We start from the raw sequence: 14,821 nt of genomic DNA, 5'->3' as shown, positions 1-14,821 counted from the left end.
GTCATTTGGGTCAAAACACAGCTCTGCTAAAAACTGCATTTATCACTGTGATGAAGATGGAACAGCATCACAATTTTATGTTCTACTAGGAGAAGTGGCATGTAGAACAAAACAAACTGCTAGTTCTACATAATCATCCATATGCTAGAAATATTTTGATACCCACAAATTATATGGGACTCCTATTTTCGCCAGTGGAAAATGTACCCAACAAGGAAAAAAAAAATCTCGCCAATATGACTCCTACACCACTATTCTATATTTCGAACGGATTGGTAGTTCGAACGAAAGTTATTTTGAACGAAATTTCCGCCAGCAAAATCAAATGGGCAAAACATCTCGAATTCGATTCGTTCGAAATACAGAATAGGGATGCTAATCTCTTGGTTGATGGCATTGTCCGCCATCACTGGTGAGAGACAAGGTAGACAAATTCGTCAACTCGTCAACTTCGAACTCATCACTATCGATCATTACACTACTGCCTCAGTAGCATTGGTCAGTTTCGGTTCCATTAACCAGCATGTACTTTGCTTTGGATCAGTTTTCCGAAAAAGCCATTATCGTTCGTGTGTTTTCAAAGCTCTTTGCAATCAATAGTATCACATGCAGCTTCAAAAGACGATGAACAGATGGTGCACAGGGTCTCTGAACTCACGGCCTTTTTTCAGTATCAACCAAGGTGTAAAGATTTAGTCCCACGTTAATCGTCCTTCAAAGAAGCCGACTTGGTAACTTTCCACGAATCTGTTCACTATTGGTGAGAAACGGTGGTGGATGATTCGAGAAATTACTTTCTAGACAATATTGAGAAGGATGATCGCACTACAGTACTCACATATATGTGAAATTTTCTTGCCTGTCGCCTTTATTGTACATGGGCCAGATAATCCCATCGTACCACTCTGTGGCATCGCAATATTTACACCGTATTACATGGTTTACCTAAAATGTGTAATGTGTCTTGTTTGTACATTTTTTACGGAGAAGCCGATAACTTAAAATCAACAAAGCAGGCAGTTGACAGCTTCATTCGCAAACGGGGCCGAAGGTCAGTCGGTGCTATGCTAGATGTAAAAGAAAGACTGATTAAAGGGTGTCCTTCATCATATTGCATCACAGAAGAAACGCTGTAGAAAATTACCTAATTTACCGATCCGTTTCAAACTTTCAGACAATAAAATATAACCCATTAGTAAGCATTTGGCATATTAATTTCATACAACTTCAATACCATAACCGTATGCTCGCACCTTACGCTTAACTCTGCTCAAAAAGTTTTGTGCAACATCTCGCTGTAGCTTCTTCTGTATGGAAACCTACTTTTTCTTCATGTCTTCCTCAGATTTGACCTCCTTGGAATGCTTCCGTAGTGCCTGCTTCATAATAGGCCAGTCTACAGACACTTCTGTTAGGGTTGCCAAGTCGGAAAATTACAAAAACCGGCCGGTTGGTCCTGCCTTCAAAAAAGGGGTCGCAAGCGCAACCAAAAGCTAGTTTTAGAACCACTACTTGCTTCTGGCCGCTAGCGGACAATTTTAAGTATATTACCGCTAGAAGCAAGGTATTGTCACTGCAAAACTGGTTATCTTCAATGATGCACTACTCAGGATTGCTAATAAAATTATCGGGAAACTTTACAAATCAGTCGGAAACCCGGCCTTTTTGCCGGATTGTCCGGCCACTGGCTTTACAAGTGAAAAACCGGTCGGGCCGGCCAAAAACCGGCCACTTGGCAACCCTATTCTGTAGACACACCTTGGAGTAAATCTGCCCGTTTACAGTCCCGGTAGTCACGAACGGCGAACTCGGTTTGCTACATGAGTAAATCGCTTGCCAAATCATGTATTTGTTGGCAAACTTTGAAAGTTTCTGCATCCTTACTTCCTCTGGAACATCAAACTTGTGCTGGGTGATGAAGTACAATAGCCCCGGAAACTACCGAAAGTCCGCCTTGACGTTAGTCTCATCATCCATGATGAGAGAGTTGAGAATTTTCCAGGTGCTTGCGTAAAATGAAGCAACGCCGCGAGCTTTTCGATGACGCCATTTTTTCCAATTTTCGAAAAACATTGTAAACAATACACTCTAAACTACTACTGCTACTTTAGCACCCGAGAGCCGGGGTGGCTCTTGCGTATCAAGACTTCCTCTCCATTGTACTCGGTCCTGGGCTACTCGTCGCCAATTAGTCGCGCGTCTCGATACACGCAAGTCGCCTCCAACCTGGTCGAGCCATCTAGCCTCTATTCCTAGTGCTGGTGCGGTTGTGAAGAGAACGGATTTCACTGCACAGTCGTCCGGCATCCTTGCGACGTGGCCGGCCCACCGTAGTCTCCCAACTTTCGCCAGGTGTACGATGGAAATCTCTCCAAGCAGTGCCTGTAGCTCGTGATTCATATACCTCCGCCATTCTCCGCTTTTCGTTTGTACTCCGCCAAAAATAGTCCGCAACACCTTTCATTCAAAATCTAAGTACGAATTTTTATATCGAAGCGCGCACGTTAATGCAAACGAGCGGACGAACGCGCGCGCTTCAACGACACGCTACACTTAATAGCATCAAAGGCGGCCTCGTTATGAAGCTGCCCGTGGGTTAGAACATCGATTGAGCATAACTGCTCGCTTCACATTAACACACGCGCTGAAAAACTCATGACTTCCAGAGTTTTCATTTCTCCATGCTTGCATGCTTCTTCGAGAAAGATCAGCAAATATTTAAAAATAAGAAAAATCGAGAAAAAAAGTTCCAACTTTGAAAAAAATGCAGTTGTTTATAAAAATGCACTATTTAACTATTGAAAAACAATCGAGAGGAGGTATGGTATATACCATACCTATTCCAATAGTTTAAAAAAAATCATATCTTGCGAATTTCAACAGTAACATCGAAATAAAAAAATACGTGTCGATTTTTTTTAACAAAGAACGTAAAAAAAATATTCCGAGAAAAAAAAATTTTGACTGTAAATTTCCCGTGGAGTGACTCATATACAGTGAACCCCCGTTCGTTTGAACGATTCCTCATGCGACTAACGGGGTTAGTTTTTAATTTGAACAACTGGTAACCCTCAATATGCTGGAACTTGTGTGAACTGGTTGCCCTGCTCTTTGTTATTGTTTTGGTGGTTTGATTCAGTTGGCAGTTGCAAGCAGCGAATATTTCATTCTCCGATCGGATTTCTACCATAATCGTTGGGAAAACGCAATGTGAAACAGATTACACACGCTAGATCAGCACAAACAAAACGTGTTTATGTGCATTGTCTGCATAAGCAAATGTCATATCGAGTATGACGTTTGAACCATTTTTAATTTGCACGTCGTGCAAACCAACGGGGCTCAAATTAAAAAGTGTTCAGATTAAAAACGGTCAAACGAACGGGGGTCCAGGTATAGATTGCAACATGGCGTACAGTTCACAATGCAGTTAGTCTTAGTACATCTCGAGCTAGTTTGTTTTACATTACTTTTAATATTGAATTCGTGCATACAATTTTCCAACTTCAAGCAACGATATCGCTGATAGACTTATTATTAGATGGACCATACTGAAGTGCGAGCCGATCAAACTCTGTCTGTTTCTTATTATAAGTCGCAACCAACGCGCTGTCCTTGTGTTGATCCAACACTTGCGATAGATAGCGGTTGAATTGACTGTTGTTCTTTTCCTTCTGTTGTGATAACAATAAAAGATTGATCAGCGTATCGTAATCATTTGGGTCGCGGTTCAAGCATTCCAGCAAAACGCTCTCGGCATCGTCGTACTTTTGCTGACCGATATAGCAAACGGCTTGTCCGTTTAGCAAAAGCAATGATGGAGAGAACTTATCGCAGAAATCTTGGAAGATAAAGAATGCGTCTTGAAGTTTTTCTCCTCCCAATTGAATGTTCAGCCAAGCTTGCGACAGCTGAGTAAGAGTTGCATCGTCGTCCTTTTCCTGCATGGTTTGTAATACCTGCTTTGCTAAATCGACCCGGGACATGTGCAGGAGACATTGCAGCTGCATCGATAGGCATTCCAGATTGAAATTACCATGTAAAATCCTACAAAGTATGAATATTAACATGGTGTTGGATGAGCAGTCCAAATAACTTACTTCAGCGCCGACTCATAGATTCCCTCATTGCAGTAGATGATGGAACCAACAATGATCCATGTTACTTCCAACTCACTTATGTCCCCTTTGAACTTATCATCAAAGAGGCTTACAATCGCTTCGCGACGAGATTTATCTGATAAGTATTCGGCTAAGTAGCGCAGTGGAAGCAGCGGATTGTCGCTGCTTGGTCGTATTCCGTCCAATACCACCCGGTATTTACGCTGGGCGATATACGCCCGGTACAGAAAAGTATCCTTTTCTACCGAAGGTTTCTGTCAAATGTAATTGTACTTGGTAAAAAACTAGACTTTAATTATAGGTAATCGCTATTGTTACTTACACTAATCTTTTGTGCTTCATTGATACAATGTTGATAGTTACCGATGTAGAATGAATTTTTAACATCAAACAACTCATCGACTTCGTTTGAATTGCGACTCATTTTGTAATCAGCTTGATCACTAGACAACGGAGAAATTAAAACTTATTAATCTGAATAAATTTATTGAAAAGATTCAATTTTAATTTAATTTTTAGATTTTTACTGCTAAAAACATGAATATGAAAAGTGACGTGGAATTTACACTCACGAGAAAAACGTAAACAATCGTTTGACAACATGCGCAAAGATGCCATTGGATTTGTCAAAGCGGTCGAAGCAGTCAAAAATACTATTTGTCGACCAACATTTGAAAGGGGCGGATAAGCCAACTGTCAAACAGAACGAGTGAGAGTTATTTTTTGCTGGAGCAGCATAGGAAAATGAACTCTCACTCGTTCTGTTTGACAGGTGGCTTATCCGCCCCTTTCAAATGTTAGTCGACATTTAATCAGTTTCTGACTTCCGTCTTCCCCACGGAATATTCAAAAATTTGAATTCATTTTAAGAAAGTCTACACGTAAATTAAATATTTACTACATAAACTACAACTGTGGAGGTTTCAAATATATGCATCTTATTGGAATCGACGGAACTCGCAAACGCCGCAATATTTATGAAACATGAAGCCAAATCTGCGTATCTGACACCCCTGCGAGAAAATGAAAATGCTGATAGTGCCTCATAGCGGTCGGTAACGAAAGCAAGGACCGCGAACGACAAACCTGTACACACCCAAAAAATTTCGTATAGAACAAAACCACAAAACTCCCCATTTGATATTTTGTTGGTCTGTTAATTTATTCATAGCTACAGACACTATAGATTACAGAGGCGCCGAGACACTCAAAATCCGCTAAATTTTGAATTTATTTATTTATTTACTATTTGATGTGGCTTTCAACCTGTGGTTGGTTCGCCCCAACGATAAATTTTGAAATAAAACGGAGAGTGCTGTAATGTAATGAGTCAGTTCTGCGCTATTTTCTATACCATCATGAGGCGGGGCAGTCATTTGAGTAACCTTCTCCCCCCCCCCTTCTTTCTAGGTAGTCATCAGTGCAAGATATAGCCTATTCAAGAATATTACATAATTAGCACCACGTATAGTAAGACAATTCCATAATACTATACGGTCAGGATCACGAGTTATTCCATGTTAGAACCAATTAAGTCAATTGCCATATGTTACGTAGACTCCATTAAGAAGGTTTCCATTAAGGCGATCCCTATTAGCGTTCTTATTGGGGGGATAGCTGTATAGTAAAAGTATGTTTTACCTGGGTGGCGAAGATTGGGGAGGGGGCAAAGGCTAAATGAATCTACCCTATCCTTTCTTGCTTGGCAGTGGAATGAAGAATGCCGGAAATGATCGGTATAATAGAATGTGATAATCTAATAAGTTTAATTTAGCAACCCAGGCCAGGGATGCATCTTCAGAAAGTAAATTGGCCGTGTTGCCCTAGCAGCTAAAAGTATCCCAACATTTGGTGCCATTGATATCAAAGTCGAGATGGTTTCGAATGCCGTATCCATCCTCAAGTCATCCTTTAATCCTGGATCCAACGGACCTGGACCTTCCGTATTCCTGAAGAGATACATCATAGCCTGCTTGCTGACACCGTTGCTCCGTTTATTTCGAATAGCCATTTCAAGCGGGATTTTTCCCGTGTTGGAAATTTGTACATATCTGGCTATAGTTTTCAAAAGGTTGCATAATGCATGTAAAAGAGTTGATTATGCGACCCTTTGAAAACTTAAGCCAGTTATGTTCCCTGCCCACAAAAAAAAAGGAAACAAACGCTGTAAGCTGCCCAATGAGGCGAACCACGTATTTCACCTAAAGCCTGGACGAGAGAAATGTTTGAGCGTAATAATTGTAAAACGTAATGATGGTGACAGACCAGTACCAGCATTGTTTCGAGTAAATAACACCTTGATCTATATAATCTGTGGCAATTTATACGACACACCGCGACACGTAGGGTAAGGAACGAGTTAAGCAGTGTCACCTATTTTAATCAGTTGAACATAAATGAGCCGAAAATGCACTTTTTTATTCATATTTTCAAAATCTTTTGATAGGATCATCTTCACAAATCACTTAACCATACATTTGATTCACACAAACACAATTTATTGGGTTTCCGACAAGAAATATGATGAATTAAAAATTGTTGTCCAAAAACGTACATTTTTCAGCTGCTGAAGGCAATCGCCACCTCGCTACTAACGAATCCATCACATTTTTCAGCACTGATTACAACCACTCTAAAAGTCAAGCACTCAATTGTCACATACCATATTATTCACTCTCTTTTTTTGTATTATCTAAGGCTTTGTCACTAGCCGAAAGTTTTATTATTTTCTAACAAAACTGAAAACAAATTCTGAATTGACGGAACCTGTTCACCAATAGCAGCAGCTGCAGCACAACTGATGAACTATCGTGTTGCCAAGACACTGTTTCGGTTCTGGAAATAAGAATTTTAAGTTTGAAATTAACTGAAACCTCCTATGGTGAAAACGTGGTTCAATACTTTCAAGAGAAATGTATGTTCATAATTAATTTTTCTTTACTAAAAACAACACAAAAGACAGCTTTTTCAATAATTTTCGAAGATTTTCTCAGTGATTTAATAAAGCAACGATGTGTTTCAATGTTATTTGCTTTGACAACACTGTTCTGAGTCGGATGGTTTGTACTGCTATGTTTACCTCTTTTGTTCTCCCACCATCCTTATGAACAGCGAGTGAGACGTCAAACTCGCAGTTTCCCATAAGAACACCAGAGAATAAAAGAGACGACGAATACCGTTTGCCGAACGGTGCGGTGAGTGTATGCCCCGATAAACAATTTAGACAGATGGCATTTTACGCATCTATGCCGATACGCTATGCCGATTACGCATCAGATGCCGATTAGTAGGTCGCGGATAGGAACGCGAACTTACTGAATAGGGGGAAAAGTTCGAGGGATTTTTTAAGGGGACGTAAAAAAATTCAGATTTCAGGATTGCTTAAAAAAGCACCTTGCGGGTGAAAATAGGTTCGGTCTGTTCAAAATTAGTTCCGCCGCTCCAACTTTTAAAGCGAAAAATCAAAAGTTTAGCTCAACAATAGTGTCTTCTAATGGTAACAGCTGGAAGAACTAAAGATAGCAAGAAGATTGGTATGCTGATATCCCCCACTTAGTCAACCCATCGCTTGTAATAAGGTAAAACAATCAGTGACCCGCTTAGACTGCTTAAAACTAGTTCTTTACCCTACCTACTTCTTACCTGTTTTTTTTGCGCAGAGGTTTTTCTCCTTTGAGTGTGTCATCACATGTTTCGTGCACCGCAGAAAATTACTCTTCGCTCGTTTCAAAAGTCATTTATTGATCCATCAATTCATTAAATAACTTATACAGTATACTGTGTATACACAAACATTCTTTTCTTTGTTCTAACCCAGCCATATTGGTTTCACTGATAATACATTGATTAACCAAAACGCTTCAATTTGACTTTTTGTTTTTGTTTTTTTGTTTTTTCTTATCCCCAAACAACGATCCTCGCAAGCGATGGCTGCTGGGCGGCTCCCGTTCCGTCGAATGATCCGATTTGCTTTCGCACAATGGCTCACCGGTATGGGACTATATATTTTAAAACAGAAAAAAAACCTGCTGCTTTCAGCTACAACGAATAGGCTGTAAAGTCCTATCATTTCATGATCCGAACGGAAAGCCTAGCTAAAAGGAAAAACACTTCTGAAATCGTCGAGATAACACTGTGGGTGGTTTTAACGATTTTTATTCATTTTTTCGTGAAACTTTAACTTTTTTAAACAAAGATGAAATGACATAAAATTAAAGATGGCGGTCAACGTCACACAATGGTATTTGTTTTTGTTTTTTTGTTTAGTTAAATTAAGTTGCTTTGTAAATTATCTAACATTTTTAAGTTTAATTTCGATGACTACAACTCAACAAGATGATGTCTCTCTTTTCAAACTTGTTCACTTTTATTTTCTTAACTTATTTACAATGTTGTCTCATTTTTAGGAAATGAAAATTGAACTAAACTGTGATAACATTAGGTGAACTTAACTGATGAAAATAATTTAAGAAGTTAACAGACAAAATTAAAATTTTCGTGTTACTAACGAACAGAACCGTTTCGAAACTTAAACGTAAATGAGAGAAAAATGTCTTCAATTTTTTTTGGTTTTCACTAGAAAAAGGGTAAAAAGTTGTTTGCTGTTGAGAAATGCTCTATTCTACCCCAAAAGGACCTGCATGTCGTTTCTCGTCTGACTTGCTGTTGATTAAGAAAACTTCGACAAAACTCTGCTGTTGTTTTAATTGTTATTTTTTTTTTTTTGTTTGGAACACGCTCACTATTTGGTATTATGTTTAATTCGAATTTGTCCTTAAGTAAATCGAGAAAAGGAAATGAAAACTCTGCTGTCATTTTGGTCGATTGCTGAAGAATCAGATATTTTGACTACTGCTGCTTCGTCTGTTCTTTTGTTTTAATACTTCCTCTATCATTAGTGTGTGGAAGAAATCTCGATGTCGGCGATCTTCCGTAGGTTTTTTTTAACAGAATATAACGCTTTTGCTATAAACTCTAAGTTGTTTTTATTTGTTTCGTATTTTATTATTCTATGGCTTTATTGTGCTGAATCATGTGCTGTTTCTGAAAAAAGCTTTTCATTGCGTCGAGTAGTAATAGTAGTAGTAGAAGTAATAGTAGTAGGCGGTACTAGTATCTACTAGCTTATTCCCAGGTCTTAATAACATCGGTGGCTATAGAAGCAAAAAAGAAAATTTACGGGAAAATAAATACAGATAATTAAGTGATGATTGTCTTTGGTTGTCGAAAACCGAAGCGACTTAATTACTAACGTATAAACTGAAATGGGGAAGATTGTCATTCAACGGGGAAATGAAGCCAGGCTTAGCGAACCACGCCTACTACTTGTTCGGGAAGGCAGGCGTGGCTAGCTTTTATGGATTTGCAGTAGTGTTGAAGCATAGATTGAATTGATACACTTTTCCATCAGGAAGTAAGTGATTTTGGAGGAAACAGTTGGGTAGTTAAAGAAGCTTTCATTGTTTTGATAAAGTAAATAACGAATAGAAAAAAGGGAAAGATGTGCTGTCTTTTGCGGGGACTATCACTAAAAATAAATTAAATGTGCATTAGAGATAGCTGGATCGGCGACTTAGATTTATATCACTGCACAAATTGCAATATAAGTCAAAAGTGTCGAAAATGGTTGGATGATTTAAGCTCGACGGCACATCGAGAGAGGGTTGGTTCCATGGAAAGCTTTTGTTTGCAGATGGTGATTCAGGATATGTGGATACAGTACAACAACGACACAAGCACGGGTTCGGTTTCGATGAGTTTGCTGGATGGCACACACACGGGAGGGGTTTGATTTTCGACCCTAGGGATGATGGTGATGATTGGTTTCGGCTCGGGACGGACGAGTTTCGTCGTCTTCGTTGTCATCGGCTGCGGTTGCGGTGCGGTTGCACGCCGGCCGAAAGCAAACACATGGTTTTGTTTGATTCCTAGAACGATTATCGCCTGCTATTCCTTGGATATTACGTTTGGCCCCGCCCTGCTGTTATCTAGGCACAGCACAATGCCGGACAGGGTTGTTGGATTGAAGCATGTGAACTCGGCTGGTTTTGTTTGGCATTGATTCGGGATTTTTGAGGACTAGTGATGAGTGGTGGTGTTTTGGTGAAACAGTAAGAAGCTTGTTGGATGGCTTAATGGAAATCAGGGTTGGCTGTGGAGAAAAGGTAGAATTGTCGATTAACAACATTGTACTCGCGATTGTTCACTACGACCCTAGTTGGCTTTGAAATCGGCATCAGAATAGCAATAACTGTACGATTGGTTCTATAATCAATTGGAACCGTTGTTTTTAATTCTTACTTTATCACCTTTAATTGGTGTGTGCAGGTTATGGGCCCTACCATCTGACTATAACATTTAATAAACCGAATTATTTTTTAAAGGATAAAAACTGCTTTTAAAATCCAACAATTAAATGACGACCAAACTGCTTTTAATAATGATAATTTAAGCTAAATTTAACCAATCGTAAATATTATTGCTTGCTTTTTACCATATTACTTTAGTTACATTTGTAAAAAATATTAATTACACAAAACTGCAAATAGTATCTATTCTATTAGTAATAGTATGTTCGCTACTAAAACTTGTTCACTAATACACGTAGTAGGTACTGGTATTTACATTATCACTTTTACTAAATTGCCTCCAATACGTTTGATTAACAATTCCACAACGAGGAAGGTGGGGGTGTCCATCATCACAGTTCAACGGAATGATACTTACTCGAGTGAGGTTGGTGGTTGAAAAGGAAAGAGATGATGATAGGCAGACGCAAACGCAAGCATGAAGAAGTGGTCCAAACGGTGTGGTGTGACTTGACTGGACTTCGTGCAGATACTAGTTCAGTTTCTTCGGTTTAATATTTCTTGCCCAATCCATGCAATAAAAAAACGAGCCGCGCGCGAGAGAGAGATGTAAAGCATTCACAGCTGGTTGCTGGTTGCGACGATGCTAGACAGGGTGGATTCTCCCGGCAGTCTCCAGGGGAGTTCCTTATAGGGTTAGCTTGAGGTAATGATTGATGATGATTGAGCAAGCAAATCATGTTTCAGGCTGCAGGTCGGACGAATGGTCGTCTGACTGTGGTGAAGAATGCGTCTTCGGGTCAAAGTTTCCGTTGGCCAAGAGCGAACGATCACTGGCTGGGACTTTTTCCAGGTTGTCGCCTGCTCTAGAACGGCCGTCTTGGCTAACTGAGGTAGAAAATGTTACGGGTTAGTAAAAAAAATAGTAAACACACTCTCACTGATGGTTTTGTTAATGTTTTAAATATATTTAAAATGCATTTCATATATTATTTTCATGTTCACCCTTTTCGGTAAGACTTCAGTGTAGTCTTTTGATTTTCATTACAATAATGTTAATCATACTCGTTTGCTGCTGATTTTCCTGCTTCTTTTTTTTTTAATTTAATAGTTGAAGTAAAAAACTATTGTTTAACAAACCTCACACAGTCATATCTCTTTTTTCATTAATATTTTTATGTCTGAACAATTGCGTTCAGCGCGAAAGGTTGTTCGGTTTGTTATTTCTAGCTCGATTCCATTTATCAACAATTGCAGGGGTTATTGATAACAATTATTTTATTGGTTTGTATCGTCTACTCGTTCAGCTAAACCTTTTAGACTCCACTATTTACCGGAGTCTCTACTGTAAATCGGTTCACGTATGTGGAATTAGTTCTAATGATTTCTGTCTTACATCATTTCTCTAACTGTTGTATGTATTATGTATGTAGTTGTGTCGTCAACCGATTCAGCATTTATTTCTTTACGATAAGCTGAGATAAATTTTGCCCTAAAAAGAATTCATCGAATCGCAATAGGAAAGAAATTATGTAAAACAATTTCATAAATATTACTATTTATCTATAATTACGCTAATTACGGTTTCCCTTCAGCCGACAATTCGTGCCATTGCCATTTTTTTTATTATTTTATTTTCAAACACTTGAAGCAACATATTCCGATACGAGCAACATCAAAAACGTTTTTTCGGGATTTCACTGCCGGAGGATAAAGCACGCAGCAGCGCTGTTTGAAAAATAACATTTCAAAAATAAAATGCTAACAAACAAACGGCCTTCAACAGCCTCATCAACCCGCAAATGTTAATGGCTGGTTAAGTTTTGCGCGCGCGTAACCAATATCTGCCCACTGGATGGATCGAATTTTGCTCCCAGTTTTGCTGTTGGTTGTGTTGCTACGAAAGTCAAGTATTTTTTTTGTCTAGGCACATGCAAGCTTTACTCATTCGAAAAAAATTAATCAAAAATAAGTACCATTTTGTTTGTTCTGAAAGCGGTACGAAACGAGCGCCTGGTTCAACCCAGAGCAAGCAAAAAATCTGGCCATGCTACGGTACATTGAAGCAACCAAAAATTTGAAAAATTATAAACTTTAGCGTTTACTCCGGTTAACATCTAGTTTATATTTCCGACCCAGGAGAGAAGGATGCCCGAAAGGATAACTTTTACGTATAGATTTTGCTTTGTTTTAAAGAGTTGTGCAAAGAAATGATTTTTCTAGATTTTTTTTCCTATTCATTTTTCATTAAGTGTAATGATTAGAAAGTATTGTGAGAAAAAACGTGTGAGTTATGATGCTACGAACAGACTGACTTGTTGTGAGAGTTTCTTGTCACATCAATAATAAAACGGCAGAGTAAAATTTGTTTAAGTCTTTGATATCGGTTACAAAAACTACAGTTCTCCTCGGGGTGTTCGTCCGTATGAGTGCGCTGGTCTTTGCTTTAAGTGACACGGACCGACTCTAAACAAGTCAACTCACGTCACCCTCGAACAAGCACTATATACGGAACTCTGAGATAGGACAAACGTTGGGATAGGTAAAAAGTAGGGTTTAGTCATTTTTTTTCTTTATTTTTGTATTGGTTTTTTTCCTCCGCTTTCAGACCTCTTACTGTGCAAATTTAAATCCTACTTGTCAAAGTAATAATTACTGTTTTCTGGAAGATACTCGTTTTTTAGGTTTCATCAAGGTGATTCACACACAGATTAGGAGAGCAATCTAAAGATACTACGCACAAAACAATTAGCTAGGTAAATAAAAAGCAGAACCATCGGTGTTACGCGGGAAATCATTGTTCGTTTATTAGCGTGTTTGCTTACACGTGTGTGTTATTGTTGGTTTGTCTTCATCTTCATTTGGCGAGATGAGCCAAATTGGTACAAGTAAAGGGTTAGAGAAATAATCGGCTAAACTCACAGCAACGAAAGTAGTCGGTTAGTGTGTTTTGCCGCAGTATCGATGTATTGGCGGGATTGTTATTAAATTAAATAAGTTACTCTCGTCACCAGGCTAATAATTCACTCATACAAAGGGGGGCGCATTAACTCAAAAGCTTTTGGGATACGATTCTACGATAATTTACGCTTGAAAAGCCACTCAAACACATTTCACTTAACTATAGTTTAGATTACACGAAACGAATCTTTTACTGCCAGTGTCATATCATAGCATTAGGGATTTAGTTTTGTTTTCTTCTTAGTTTTGCAGTAAGGGTTAATAGTGTAACTGTGCGGATGCATTTTTCGTTCATGGTGTGGAACAGCGTAATGGGTTATGAAAGTTTGTTAGAGTTTACAGCTCTCCAAGAAAGTTGCTGCTGTTTACCTTTTTTTCTGTTGTTTAACACTTGTGTTGGTGTATAATATATTATTATTAATATTGCATTTCAATTTACAATTCTTGTTTGTTTTTAGATGAAATGTATATAAATATATACGATTGTATAGCAACGTTTTATAATGATTTGCAGTTAACATGTTGATCTTTTGTAATGTAGGGAAGTAGAGGTTAATAGTAAAAAAAGATGCGCGATGGGGTCCATCCTTGGTTTGAGATTTAAAATTGAACGAAACGCTTTCGTGCCTAGTTATACGCGTATCTTACAGGGAAGGAATAGACATTTAAAGTGGCAACTAAGCAGCTAAATATCAGGAATCCTAAGAGTAAGAACAGTAACTAAACAGTAATAATCGCTCAACAATCATTTGCAATCACAAATCACTTAACAATTACTATCAGCTTCTAAGTTCAGTTTCGCTAAAATCATTCGCTCAAACTCGACCACATGCATGCGAATTACTTAGAACACGCCAGTGTCCGCGGACTGCAGTCGTCGTCAGCTGTGCTTTTTCCGGCGTTTGCTGGCGTGGTAGCCAACTTTTCAAACCAATCGCACACATGGCTGCCCGGCAGAACAGCCGGAAAAACCACAGCTGACCCAATCGTCTGCAGGTGTAGATTTGCTTTTCCGAGTTTCCGCTCCACATAACCTATGCTCCTTCCCGAGAAAAATTTAACATTAACTTAACCTTCATTAAATCGCCTAACTGTTGTTTTTTTGTCTCTAGCTTTTGTTGCCGTAACTTTTAGCTTCCTTCGGGTTGTGTTTAACGTATGAATGTATTTGTTTTTTTTTTAGTATGGACCCCAAAGAATGTAAGCAAAGAACACTGCCCACGCTAACACTAGCCAATGCATAGTTTTGATATAGCTCTCACCGTCACAGATCCTTCTGGCGACGAATTTCAGGATTTCGTCGAGCAGTACAACTGGTAGCGAGAATTTCATCACAGTGAGCCATTCGTCGCCATCCAGTGGAGTCACCTGGAACACGGTCTGCGGAAAAGAAAAAAAATGCATCAGAAAAATTCACTCCCAGAAAATCAT

The 14,821-nt window shown here is 38.9% G+C and overlaps 2 protein-coding genes across 2 annotated transcripts in view; both read right to left on the bottom strand.

Annotated features, from left to right (window-relative positions):
- Nucleotides 1-3,460: 3,460 nt before the first annotated feature.
- Nucleotides 3,461-4,665, bottom strand: LOC128737201 (coatomer subunit epsilon). Its single transcript, XM_053831791.1, has 3 exons — nt 4,444-4,665; nt 4,101-4,375; nt 3,461-4,047 (listed from the first exon to the last, which is right to left on the bottom strand). Exons 1-3 carry the CDS (start codon nt 4,543-4,545, stop codon nt 3,507-3,509), a joined length of 918 nt encoding a protein of 305 aa, XP_053687766.1. The 5' UTR covers nt 4,546-4,665; the 3' UTR covers nt 3,461-3,506.
- Nucleotides 4,666-11,360: 6,695 nt separating this feature from the next.
- LOC128738511 (calcium-transporting ATPase sarcoplasmic/endoplasmic reticulum type) overlaps nt 11,361-14,821 on the bottom strand; it is a 42,767-nt gene continuing 39,306 nt past the window's right edge. The window contains exon 10 of the mRNA XM_053833711.1: nt 11,361-14,770. Coding sequence (XP_053689686.1) covers nt 14,570-14,770 — 201 coding nt within the window. The 3' untranslated portion in view covers nt 11,361-14,569. The remainder of the gene's footprint in view (nt 14,771-14,821) is intronic.

The sequence above is a fragment of the Sabethes cyaneus genome, chromosome 2 (genome assembly GCF_943734655.1).
Source record: "Sabethes cyaneus chromosome 2, idSabCyanKW18_F2, whole genome shotgun sequence".
Lineage (NCBI taxonomy): Eukaryota > Metazoa > Arthropoda > Insecta > Diptera > Culicidae > Sabethes > Sabethes cyaneus.
The sequence above is the reverse complement of the archived record's forward strand: the minus strand, read 5'-3'. Positions and strand labels throughout refer to the sequence as shown.

What these genes read in the sequence shown, in the direction of transcription:
- LOC128737201 (XM_053831791.1), bottom strand. Translation starts at nt 4,545, where the DNA reads ATGAGTCGCAATTCAAACGAAGTCGATGAGTTGTTTGATGTTAAAAAT. An exon ending in ATGAAGCACAAAAGATTAGT is followed by an intron (nt 4,376 to 4,443) that starts GTAAGTAACAAT and finishes TACATTTGACAG; the next exon opens with AAACCTTCGGTAGAAAAGGA. An exon ending in ATCTATGAGTCGGCGCTGAA is followed by an intron (nt 4,048 to 4,100) that starts GTAAGTTATTTG and finishes CATACTTTGTAG; the next exon opens with GATTTTACATGGTAATTTCA.